Here is a 12,920-nt window from a genome sequence, read left to right as displayed (position 1 = left end):
ATAAGAAACTGTAAACGCGTTTTAAGTGGAGTCGACGACATGTATTTTGCTCTTCCTTCTCGACGGGAAATCCCGATAAGCGAACCTTCGATTTCTAATTGTATTTCCGACTACATCCTGGTGCACAGCACTTCCCATGCACAGGGCCAACTGCGCCGCTTCTGCGATGGCAACGTTTCACTTAGGAATAATGTTTCAGTGCACACGACAAATTACCTACACCGCGGTGGTCGCAGTTTAAGACAATTAGTGGAATAAGGCACGCCCACAAAGCAGCGAAGCACAGACCATTTTCAATCAGCCTCTAAAATAAGCGAGTGCTTACTTGAATACCTCCAGCGAGTTCAGCTATCGTATACACGTAACACATGTAGTGCCGCGAAAAGTTGGACCGTACACATTTACAGCAGAATTGTTTGATATCATGTAGCCTTGTATTAGCAGGTCTATGTGCTGAGAGATACCTAAGAACTAACTACGTTTATATAGCTATTCTACCGAAATATTGCGCTTGACTATGAAGAAGAGGCGTGCGCTCAGTGGCATACCTTGTGGGTCAAAAAGTGCTGGTGTGCTCGAGCCAGCATTGCACCGCGAGCGATTTTTGCGCGCAGATGTTCTCGACTGCGTCAGGGACTTCCTCTCGGGCAGAACGGCGACGGTCGGCCTGGGCGAGCTGAGGAGCGGTATCTTTGCAACGCCTAGCAGAGGTACGCCCCAAGGCTCGGTAATCTCGCCCGTACTGTTTAACGTGGCGATGCTGGGCCTAGCGCAGAGACTGGAAAAGATCCAGGGAATCCGGCACGCGATGTAAGCGGACGACATCACGGTCTAGACCACCTGCGGAACCTTGGAAGAAAAGCGAGCGGCGCTGCAAGATGCGGCCAAGTGCGTCGAAGACTACGTGAAGGAGAGGGGCCTCAGGTGCTCCACCGAAAAGTCCGAACTGCTAAGAGTCGGCAGACATCCCACCAAGGCGAAACTGGAGGTCAGCCTCGAAGGACAACTCATCCCCGAACGCAACATGATACACGTCCTCGGCATGTGGCTGCAAGGTAGCAGAAAGTGCAACCACACCATCGGCCTCCTCAAGAAGTCGACCGAGAACGTGAGCAGAATGATAAGCAGGGTCTCCCAGAAGAGGCATGGCATGAGAGAAGACACTCTCAAGCTCGTCAACAGCCTGATCGTCAGCAGAGTCATGTACTCGCTACCCTACCAAGTGAGGACTAAAACGACCAACGAAGAGATTGAAGTCGTCCTGAGGAAAGCCTACAAGACGGCGCTGCACCTGCCGAGAAACACCTCCAACGAAAAGCTGATGCAACTAGGGGTGAGCAACACCTTCGTCGAAATGGCGGAAGCACAGCGGAAAGCGCAAATGAGAAGACTAACGGGGACCTACACGGGGCGAAACCTGATCGGTAGGCTGGGCTTCGAAATAGGAGACGTCGACCGGTACGAGGACGTACCGGCGGGAATTAGGAAAACCTTTAATGTAAAGCCTATACCGAAGAACATGGATCCCAGGCTCCACGAAGGCAGAAGGAAAGCTAGGGCCGAATACATAGAAAAGACAGTGGCTAGAGAAGAGAACACTCTCTTCACGGACGCGAGCATAAGTTTAATAGGAAGCGAGGCAAAGGCCATCGCGGTAGTAATGAACAAGGAGGGAAAGCTTGTCTCGTGCGTCTCGGCCGAGATACGGAGCGTAGCTGAAGCCGAGGAAATCGCCGTGGCGCTGGCGGCGATGCAAGGATATAGGGAGAATACATCGCTAAATATTCTCACAGACTCGAAAGAGACTTGTCGCAACTACATCAGGGGCAGAATATGCAAACCTGCCCTTAGGATCCTCAGAGGGGGTAACCCCTCGGAGGAGGCGAAAATCAAACACAATCGGATCTGGATACCTGGACACGAGGGCATAAGGGGTAACGAGGCGGCGGACGGTCTAGCTCGAGCTAATAGATTCCGGGCTGGGCAGCAGCAGGAGTACCGCGCTAGTTACGCCGGGATCCTCAGTGACATGTTATTCGGAATTACCGCAACACTACAGGGGGACTAGATTCAAGTACCCACCGCCCCATAAAGCGCTGACGAAGGAGGAAGCAACGGGCTGGCGTAGGCTCCAGACAAACACCTTCCCCAACCTTTTCATATTCAACAAGATGTTCCCAACGCAGTATAGGGACACCTGCCCCTGGTGCGGGGGTACACCCACACTCTATCACATAACTTGGGAGTGCGAACGAAACGATGCATTCCGTGATCATAAACCCCCGAGTGCGGAGCATTGGGAGAGCCGGCTCGTCAGCTGCGAACTCGCCGTCCAAAGAAGGATGGTGGAGCACGCTAGGGACGCGGCCAAACTCAGTGGAGCCCTGGACTGAGGGACCACCCGTGCTGAAGAGGCTTCCCTTCGACGAGAAGACAGCGTGAAGAAGAGAAGACCTCGATCCGCGAGAATTCCATTTTATAATTCAATAAATGTTTTTCTCTCTCTCTCTCTCTCTCTCTGGACTGCCCGTTGTGCAATGAGCGTTTAGCGGATGAAAAACTGTCGAGACAGCTGGTGGCCTCACGTGAATGAAGAAGTCGACAAAATTCAGTGCTCGGTGTGACGGATAGCAAAGCGCACGTAGTTCAACTGACATACCAGAATGTCCCATTATGTTCTGCCTAACATAGTAGACGATTACAGACACCAAGTATCTGCCAAGTTGAGATTGTTGCATCTAGGTCGACCAGACAAGCATATTAATAAAAGAATGTGAACCTTGACAACGCTTATCCCGACCAGGTGAAATAAACTTATATTGCTTTTAAATTCAAGCGATGCTTTGAATGGGTGCCAATAGAAGGGAAACGCAGTTGAGGACGGCAGAAGACTGGGTGGGATGATGAAATAAAGAAATTCGCAGGCCCTAGTTGGAATCGGTTGGCGCAGGACAGGGAGATAGCAAGCAGATGCCTTTGTCCTGCAGTGGACATGAAATACGCTGATGACGATGATGATAATGCCACGTTGAAGAACAGAAACTCGTCATGTTTTCTCCGCGAATGTGGTCTCCTCTATTATTTTTTCAAAATTATTTCCAGCGCTTACACAACCTTTTGCAGGCTTCGTTTTCCACGTGGCGGTAGTATGCGTATCGCTCAAGCAACTTTGTGCAGGCGCTGTTCTTATTGAAGAAAATGCGCGATTGTGTGAAAAACATGGTACTTAGCTATATTACGATAATCTGCGCACCTTCTGGGCCTGATTTTTAGTTAATGTTTGTGGGTTGTTTTGTGCGTAAGCTACGTAGAGTTAACCTGAACATTTCCTTCCGGAAAGAGGTGTAGATGTAGAAAGAAAAGGAAGACGAAGAACACTCGTCGCCTCCGGGTGATCGAATCGGTCACGAGCGCCTTCACGATGTCCTTCGATGCCGAGTCCCCTCGACGAACAGGCGACGGAGATGGCGCGGCTTCCATCGGCGGCGCTGCGCCACCTGCTCCCGCACCGACGGGGCGCCGCCAGAAGGCCCGAGCTCCCCCGGTGACAGTGCAGCCAGTGCTGTACAGCAGCGCGCTGGCCGTAAGTTTTCCATGCTGTTCTCGAGCACAAAACCGCACGATGTAAGGGCGGAATCTAACGGTACAGTCGACTGTTCGTTTTCGAGTGCTGTACGGCGCTCTCGTGGTGCGGTTTACTTTGGGGCTTGGCGTAAAACGGAACGCTCGGAACACATTCGCCCAGTTCATTCCGAGCGCCGCGCTTTCATATCGGACCACTTGGGGGCGGTTTCACCTTCAATCTGGGAGCTCGACCGAGATCCGACAGAATTCGGATCCCGTAGCCTCTTCAATTGCTGTGGGAGCAGGTGATCATTCGGCTCGGGCATGCTTTCTGGGGATCCAATGTCGAGAGCCCCTCGGCATTGCCTACCTTGGCTCCGTTTGGTCGCCTTCTTCATTTCCTCCTAGCAACTTTAACTATAAGTGGCATTATAACGCCACACGCAACTCTGTGGTATATGTTATTCCATTCAAGTTAAAGTGATGCGCTCGGGCGGAGCAAATGCCGGCATTATTTCTTCGCAAGGCTAGATCAACCTGTAGTTAACAGCCTTCCCTCTCTCCTTCTCTACTTAGCCGAAATGCCCAGAAGGGATACCCAATATATGTTTGTTGATTTGAGCGCTCCTATAGCCTCGGAGTGGAGCGGGTGAAACGCGACACGAGGATCGAAAAACAGATTACTATCTGAGATAAACCGCGCAAAGAAGTTGGAATAAATTAGAGTCAGCTACAGGCAAGGCAACGTCTATTCTATAGCTATAGATAATTACTTCTCGAAAACAAAACAAAAAATAAAAACATTCGGCGCGCCGACACAGGTTGCGGTGCTGGCAGTTCCTCGACATTTGTTGCCTATACCGCACCGCCGCACGACGCTGTCGGCTCTCACCGCCTCCGCAGGAAATTTAACAACTTACCAGTAAACAAATGGAAGAAAGAAAGGAAAGAAAGGAAGAAGGAAGGAAAGGTAGAAAGGATGGCTGCGCCTTTCACTAGCCTCCTGACTACAGACCGTGGCGCAGAGCACGGGCGTAGTGCGGAATAGCAGAAGAGACGCGTACGTTGTCCGCTACGGAGCTTAAAACTACACGCGGCTAATCGTACGCGCCTGGCTACGCGACACGTGCCTGCGACGCCGTGCGCGCTTGTCCTACGCGTCTAGAGAGAAGAGACACGCAGGCCGCGCCAGCGTCAAGTAGGGCTGAGCGTACGCGACGGAAGTGGCTTGCCTGTGCGCCGTAGTCGCGTGGCCCGCATGTAAACTTCCGGCGCGGTTTCGCAAACAGGTTGTTGTTTCGGAATCGTGCCGAGACGCTGGGTGTTACCGCTGGTTCCGTCGGTTACATGTCGCGCAAAGACGATGGACACTATCAGTAGTGAACCGCTGGTCGCCTGCGTTGACGCTCGGCCTACACTTTGGTTGGCGAAGCACAATCAACATAAAAATAAGCAGGTGACGAGGTGCTTGTTGGACGAGATGGCGAGCAATGTTGTGACCGATGCTGCGGTAACGGGCAAGTGCTCAAAATTTCTTACGGGTGTCATAGGCGTGGCATTTTCAATGGCGATCGAGCTGGATCGGGATAAAATTTCGCGGTCGCGATTGCCTCTTTGGCCTCTGTTAATAATGGGGCGCTATAACGTAAAACTATTCCAAACTTTTCTATTCCAATTCTGCAATCAGCCTACCGTGATTGGTCAAAAACTTTTTGGACCACCCCGTCACGCAAACCGCGATAGCTCCCCATATGCTATGACGTGTGGACACTGATTATGCAAAATTTGACTGAACAAAACAAAAATAGTTATTTCTGATTCGACGCCTTTTTCCCATTAACCATCGGCTATTGGTCAAAAGTTTTCGGTTTGCACCCACTTCACCTGCTTCTCACACGACGTCACAAAACCGCAAAAACTCACTGCGTCAAAGTTACGCAAACGCGTGAAAGATGTACTGATATGCCGAACAAAACTGAATTTTCTTCTGAATAGCCGCAGGCTGCCCCGTTCCGAAAGGAATAAAAGATGGCTGCCGCCGATCGCTCCGGCACTCGCTACTCGGCCCTGCCGGAGAGCATGTGTTTATTTGCGTGTAATAAAACTTTTTGCGTGGCCGTGTAACGTTTTCGAGAACTTTCGGTACGTTTGCGACCTCGTTCTGCCAACTCTTCTTTGCTGGGTATCCGTTTTAGCGTTATTCTTAAGCTTCTGTTGCATGCCGCCGCGATTGTTGACGAGCCACCGCAAGCTAAGTAAGAGAAAGCGGACCAAACGCAGACGCCGGCACCGCCCTCTTCATCCGGTTATCGATATTCAGTGCAGTGGCTCGGCCCCATAGAATCCCTCTCCACTTGAGCATGCTCCTCGCCTCTTGTGAGCCAATTAGATAAGACAAGCTGCTCAGTGCAGGTGATGTTATTCGTTTTTCAAGCAAACAAAGGTTACCTCCTATGAACGAGGGGAGCATTAATTTGATTAGTTTGTTCAGACAACCCTGCGGGGGACCGCCCGATGCTTGCGTCGGCGGTTACGCAAATTTGACGTCAAGAGATTGGAATAAAAACATATTGGAATAGCTTTACGTTATACGACCCATGCTTCCTAAAAAAAAAGAAAGAAAAACGAACGCTTCTCGTAAAGTATTCGAGCAGCACTGCACGTGTAATGCAGCGCTAACTTGCGGATGTATCGTGTGGCTGCTCAGCCTTACCTTCATCACACGCGTACGGACTCGAAGACGCGTAGGCCCACGTATACGCTAAGCGAGACGCATATTCCGTGCTCCGTGTGGTCGGGTCATGCAGGGAAGCTGCGTGAAAGGCTGCGTACTCACATAGCCTGAAAGTGGAATCGGGGCTGTAGGAACAATCGGCACTTGTTTGCATGGCATGTTCAACCTTCACAGATTAAAGCGCTGTGCAGGTAGAATGCACAAACTTTAAGTACGACTATTTCTTGTACGCATGCAGGCTTTCTTTCTTGTGTGTGTACGTTCGTGTGAATGATAAGCCCCTAAGTCCTTGTATAGTGTGTGAACTAGCTAATCTATCTCACAAGACAAGGAAGAGATTCTATACACCAAGACGAATAATACTTTTTAGCCGCTACCGAATAAAATGCTTTAGACTAGGGCACCGCAAAATATTGTTGTGCAATCTTGTTGCACAACAAATGCACCGCGTTGTGTGTTTACTCCGTGAACACGTGTATACGGGGTGATTTATTTTAGCGTTAACAAAATTAAAAAAAAAAGATTAATGAGCCATTCCACTCTGTGAAGGTGAATGACCAGCGAAGCTGTTGAAAACCACCACTACAACTGCTGAAGGTGATATGCAATACTTTATGGCGTTAGAGTAATAGTAGGAATGGAAGTAATCATAAGTTTGACAGCATGCCACCGCCCATAGCAGTGCTGCAACAACATTGAAATCAGTTGCTAGGCTGTTTATTTTATATACGAAAGGCTAGGGACGTTACACTCCGCGCCGAAAGATGGCGCCACCGCGGCAGCTTGCGCCACAGTAATCTTTACCGGGAAACGTTTTGCGGGGAGCGCTACGTGCTTCGCATTGCTATCACGAGCGCCTTATCAATTATGTGGTTCAGATGCTTTTTTTTTTAGCTTGTTCTTTAGTGAAACGTATGATGTTCTGTATGTTGTATGCGTGGTTCCAAAGAATGTAAGCACTGTTCACTTTGTTGAGTACTTGTAGCCTATGCCTTACGGGTCGTTGAGCCATTACATTTTTCGCTTGCTGATGGTTGTATCAGGCATCGATGATGATAGTTTTGTTGGCGGAGAGCAATAGTGCACGGAACCCTAGCCATGTACGGCTTCGCTGTAAAATCGCTCATGGCAGCTAGCGCAATTGTACTTCTTGAGGTATATCACCTTTTGAGGCACACATTATTTGCATAAGAAAGCATAACGAGTACTCAAGCAATTAACAATATTTCGCTAATTAACTTCTCAACTTATTATATTACGGCACATTTTGCAATTTACAAATTGAAGCCGATGACTTCGAAAATCATCCACGTGAACGAATTCTGAAGATGACACTAGATTTTAGACATGCATTCCCAAAATTTGCGACGAAATGCATCGGTGTTCCATTAACTGTCGAGCTTTAATGTAAAAAAAAAGCCGTGTTGGAAATAAAGTAAGCGAAAAAACAGTGCAATTTCGCTGTGGTTGTCTCAAAGTTGGTACCAGCTTCAGAAATCGTTATTAGGGGATGTACCTTATGACATCACTGGTTTCATTTCGTGTTTTTCAATGTGTGCGAAAAAGTAATTAATAAAAAAGCTGATTATTGAAATTTTGCACATTAGCCAATGAGTTGTACTTGTACCTGGGGTTGTTGGTGTATAGTGTGTAAATATTAGGAGCGCAACGTTGAAGACGGACGAAGACAGGAAGACGACAGGGCTCGTCCCGTTCCCTTTCTTCATCCGTGTTGCAGATTGCGTTCCTTTAGATTTACCGAATAGACAATTAGTATCTTGATTTCCAGTTTAAGTAATGGCTACCTGTTTGGGTAATCCAGCTGAATGAGTAAATGTCTGCTATCATTGCCACTGGCGATTTAAACAAAGAAACGTGTTGGCGTTAAAGGAAAACACCCGCATATGAGCAGTTTTTCTGTTTCACCTGTCTCTTTAGAACATGCGAATCGGCAAATCGATATCCTGTAAAGCGAAACAGACGTCTCGCCGTTGCACGACAGTCATTTCCAATTTCTTCAGGCCTTGGCGGCATCGTCGCCACCCTCGGTAGAGTACGCAACGCCCGGCCGCGCACTCTCTTCGTCCGGCGACGGCGGCGACAATGGCGGCCGCAGGAGGCGGAGGACCAACAGTGACCGCCAGCGCATGCGCGCGGAGATTCTGGCGCTCGCTCGATCCCCGGGCTGCTGGCGCCCCCTGCTGGTCTTCGTCTTCAGCCTGGTGATCGGGCTCACGCTGGCGCTGGCCGCCTACGGAATCAGGGGATCCCGCCTGGACGGTAGAGCGATGCCTCGGCGCGGGAACGGCACCTACTAGGATGCAGCAGGCGACCGCCGCAGAGGCTGCTGGCCCACCGCGACCGCCCATGGTCAAGATGGTTAAAAATGCTTGGCCTACACGAGCTCGCGCGCCATCAGCGTTCAGCTGTCGCGGCTTCTTTTTTTTTATTCGAAATAATTTGTTTGTCGAAATAGTATTAAAGTTGATGAAATCGGCAATTTCGCGCGACTGCTTTTATTTGCCACTGACTTGAGGCCTGCGGCGACGACCGTGCAGGTGTTGCAGTCGACCGCATGAAGTAGTCAAGCGGCGTCGGCGATCAGCGTGAAGGACCCATCTCAACCTTTTCACGCGCGTAAAGCCATGCATAATGTTTGCACTTGTTCATTTGAAACACTGAATCGTGGCGTCTTTCAAAGGTCACGGATTTACGAGAGTGCTTATGGATGGCGATAAACCTTTTGTGCGCTGACTGGTTACTAATTAATTAAAAATGTGGAATTTATAGTCCCCAGGCCGCGCACTGTGTTGTGATAGAAGCCGTAGAGGCGGGCTTCACATGAATTCTCACCACCTCGAGTTCGATAATGCGCACCCAATGTTCGGTACATGAGAGTTTTTTACTTCTGCAACCGCCAGAATGCAGCCGCTGCTGCCAAAATTGAAACCGCGACCTCGTGCTTGGCGGCGCAAAGCCATACTAACTGAGCTACCATGGCGAACTGGTTAGACACGCCTTGCAAGAAGGGGTTAGGGGGAGGGAATGGAGCGAGAAAGGAATTGTAATTCGGGCATCGAAAGTCACTATAGTCAGCACCATGATAGCTTGCTCTGCGACAGGACCTCTCAGGTTTAAATGCGTAAGCATTTCTATGCCTACCTAACGAAAATCCAGTCCGTCCGCCACGTAAGACGAATGAAATGGCTCATACTACCCTAAACAATGGCTCGTACCCACGTAAGGCATAGGCTACAAGCGCTCAGCAAAGTGAGGCGAACAGTGCATACATTGATTGAAAACGTATATACAACACACATGACTGTACATGTTTCAATAAAGAACAAGCTCAAAACATGCATCCAGGCCATCAATAAAGTGTTTCAAACAGTTTCGTGTGAATGGCGCAAGAAAATCGTACGTCGCCATGCTTAAACAAGATGAGTGCTTCTATCGTTCAATGTCACTAGAAAATACGCGCTTTCTTTTTACTTTCTTTCGCTCTTTCCAACATCTTGGTACTGCTGCAGAAGTGTCATTATATCATGCCACAGTTAGATTGCGCAAGCACTCTTCCTCTCTGTTTACAGCTCGTCGATCTGTGCGTAAAATAAATCTGTTTACTGATGTGTCAGGTCAGCAAGACATTGTGCACCGGTAAATCGAGTTCTGCAACAAAAGAGCGAATGTATCAAAGGCCCACGTGAAGGTCGCGCAAGTTCTCGGCAAGCCACATACATTTAACGAAATACGAACTAAACAAGCTCTTATCAGTATCAACGTCCTGTCGGTTATGGTAAATTACCGCGTTTTGCAGGGCATAGGCGTCACGCCTAGTGTTGCTTTGCACTCGTTGTCATATGTACTACACTGTGCGTTTTGCACATCTTCGTATAGGTGTACCATCGTGTGGGCCGCACATTTAGGACCGTTGGCGGTACGACTGATATAATTCATCTCTCTCTCTCTCTCTCTCTGTATATATATATATATATATATATATATATATATATATATATATATATATATATATATATATATATATATATATATATATATACACACACACACACACAGGTTCATGCCACAAAACGCATCTAAGCTGTATTGCATTTGTGTAATTATTACGCAGATCTAACCACCATGTTGAAATCTGAGAAGCTTTCGTGCAGTGGTTAAAGGAATGCCACGCAAGTGATTAAATTCTACACAGCGTTTTGCAACATAATGACTACCTGCCTGCCAGTGAAACGGGCAAGACTGAGAGCACCACGACGTGACCCACGCGACGACAGATTTCACTGCCTCCTGTATGGGACCCCTTTGCTGTGACACGGCAACCAGGATCCGCGCGCTGCCCTGGGTGGGCCCATCCTGAAGCACGTGCAACAGTAAACGGCACTTTACTCATCGAAAGACGGATCAACCACGTGCGGCAAACCCCATACCCTAGGAAAGTAGGCATAGAAAAGTTTGCTTCATTGAAGGAGTTGGGCTCTTGATGACATATATTTGTCGCAGTGAAGGTATTCAGGTACGATTTGTTTTGTCACTGAGTAATTCTGTAGAAAACAAGCCCAGCAAACACGGCACCTGTGCTCGTAGTAAAGATAGTAGTGCTGTTCTGCGCGTTAGCTATTAACAGTTAGCTGCGTGTTAGACTGATATAAGAGAACAGCAGTCTCCTTGGTCAGGAAAGTTCGGGAAGATTCGCAAAAAAATCTTCATTTAACATGAAGTTAGGGGAAAGCAGGAGAGAGAGCGCGCTCTTTATTTACAAGTTGGGAGGTTCGTAGGTGCGTAAATATTCGCCTGTATGCTACTCTGCAACGGAGGGGGAGAGGTTAGAAACATTAATAAGTAAAATAGCGTAAGATAGCATAAAAACAAAAATCTTTTGATAGCTTGATTTCACTTTTGAATTCTACTGCAGGCTTTTTGTACCGTGTAGGTAGTGCGCGTAACGGCTAGAATCTGGAATGAAAGCTAATTGGTTGAAAGTAATAAAAGAAGAAATCAATTCCTTGACGTTGCGTTGATGGAAAGTTCTTGGACCTAATATATATATATATATATATATATATATATATATATATATATATATATATATATATAGATATAGATATAGATATATATATTATATTTATCACAATATATGTGATGCATTGAGCCATAGTGTTAGAGGGTCTTGACAGATTGTTGTCATATTTCTCTTCTACGTATGTGGCCCTTTCGCCACTGTACGCTCTACAGCCTAAAAGAAGATGTTTGATCGATTCCACGAAGCGACCGCAGCCGATGGCAGGATGTCTCAAATTCCCGGGCTAGTTATCTTAGGAGGTTTGATTGATGTTCAGAACCAACGTAATACAGAAATTCATAGTATCTGACGGGAGAAGACCAGGATTTCTTACCCTCCTGAAGTCAAAAGAAACGAGACTGCTATGGAATTACATAAATTCACGGAAGACATATTTCAAAAATACTGAGGTTACGGTATTGACACAGAAAGTTAAGGCGAGTTGTATGTTTAACCAGGCATAACACAAGAAAGCGGTTCGCAGGAAAATCGAGGCTTGAGTTGATTGATTAATAGTATATTACAAGTTATGTCGCTGAAGCCGACGCTTCGACAAGTAGGCGTATTTTTGTCAGGCCAACAGCTCTCGTTCTGCCACTGTTGATCAGCATAACACAGCGTTTTATACCCCTAGGACCCTCACTCACTTTGGTCGCTTCGCAAGAATTTTTTATGCCCATCTACTTTCAGTTCTCTGCCAAGAACCATTTCACCACTTAGTTCTAAATGCTTACTATAATAGGATACAACTTCAAAAAAAGACAGCAGTTGGCAACGACACACGGACCACGCGGAGCGCGGAATTGTGTTACTCCGCCAGCCAATCGCAGAAGCATGGGACCTTTTCAAGATGACATCGTACTTAATACCTCCGGAACGTATACTGTTCTTGAAGAGTCTTCTCATCGGCGGAAGCGATCAGGCGTGCAACAGAAAGGAACAAAGTGTATGGAGTTATGAGCAGTTCACTCTTCAAAGTGCGCGGTACAGTTAATTTCGTTACAGTTTATTTCGTTAGAGTTAATTTCACTGCTGAGCCCGCTTTACTCACGAAACTTCACTGCCAACTTAAGTGAAAGTCGACAAGTAATAGTTGCAGCGAAGCAAGTATTTTATTTCAGTTTAATGAAGAATTATAGGCTTTCACCGTTCCACTGTTATAGAGGAGTGAAAAGTATAAAATTACGGGCTATCAATTTTGTTTTTGCGTTTACCACCTAATTTATGTAACAAGAAAAGTTTGAAGTACGAACTATTTGAGCCGTGCGCAGGAACAGTGGCTGGCAGTTATGAGAGCGTGAGCGGGGCTGCACTGCAGACTTAAGTTGCATCCGACTGTAAACGGATATTTAGAAGAAATTGTGGGTTAATATTTGCGGTGAAATTAGTAACCATTATCGCTATTCTGCGTTGTCATTTTTTGAAGGCCTTGCTTCACTAATTCCTTTTTTTTTTCTTATGTGTTTTGCAACTTCGTTGCATTTCATCGTTTTCGTGTAGGTAGAGTTGTTTTATTAACGTGCTTCTTCGACTGCTTCACCC

General features: G+C 47.3%; 1 protein-coding gene across 1 annotated transcript; it reads left to right on the top strand.

Annotated features, from left to right (window-relative positions):
- Window positions 1-3,148: 3,148 nt before the first annotated feature.
- Window positions 3,149-8,798, top strand: LOC142571030 (uncharacterized). The gene is made up of 2 exons (XM_075679331.1): window positions 3,149-3,583; window positions 8,320-8,798. Exons 1-2 carry the CDS (start codon window positions 3,422-3,424, stop codon window positions 8,614-8,616), a joined length of 459 nt encoding a protein of 152 aa, XP_075535446.1. The 5' UTR covers window positions 3,149-3,421; the 3' UTR covers window positions 8,617-8,798.
- Window positions 8,799-12,920: the final 4,122 nt, after the last annotated feature.

This window comes from Dermacentor variabilis, chromosome 2 (assembly GCF_050947875.1).
Source record: "Dermacentor variabilis isolate Ectoservices chromosome 2, ASM5094787v1, whole genome shotgun sequence".
In the NCBI taxonomy this organism is placed as follows: Eukaryota; Metazoa; Arthropoda; class Arachnida; order Ixodida; family Ixodidae; genus Dermacentor; species Dermacentor variabilis.
This window is presented reverse-complemented; position numbering and strand designations above follow the sequence as displayed.

What these genes read in the sequence shown, in the direction of transcription:
- LOC142571030 (XM_075679331.1), top strand. Translation starts at nt 3,422, where the DNA reads ATGTCCTTCGATGCCGAGTCCCCTCGACGAACAGGCGACGGAGATGGC. An exon ending in TGTACAGCAGCGCGCTGGCC is followed by an intron (nt 3,584 to 8,319) that starts GTAAGTTTTCCA and finishes CAATTTCTTCAG; the next exon opens with GCCTTGGCGGCATCGTCGCC.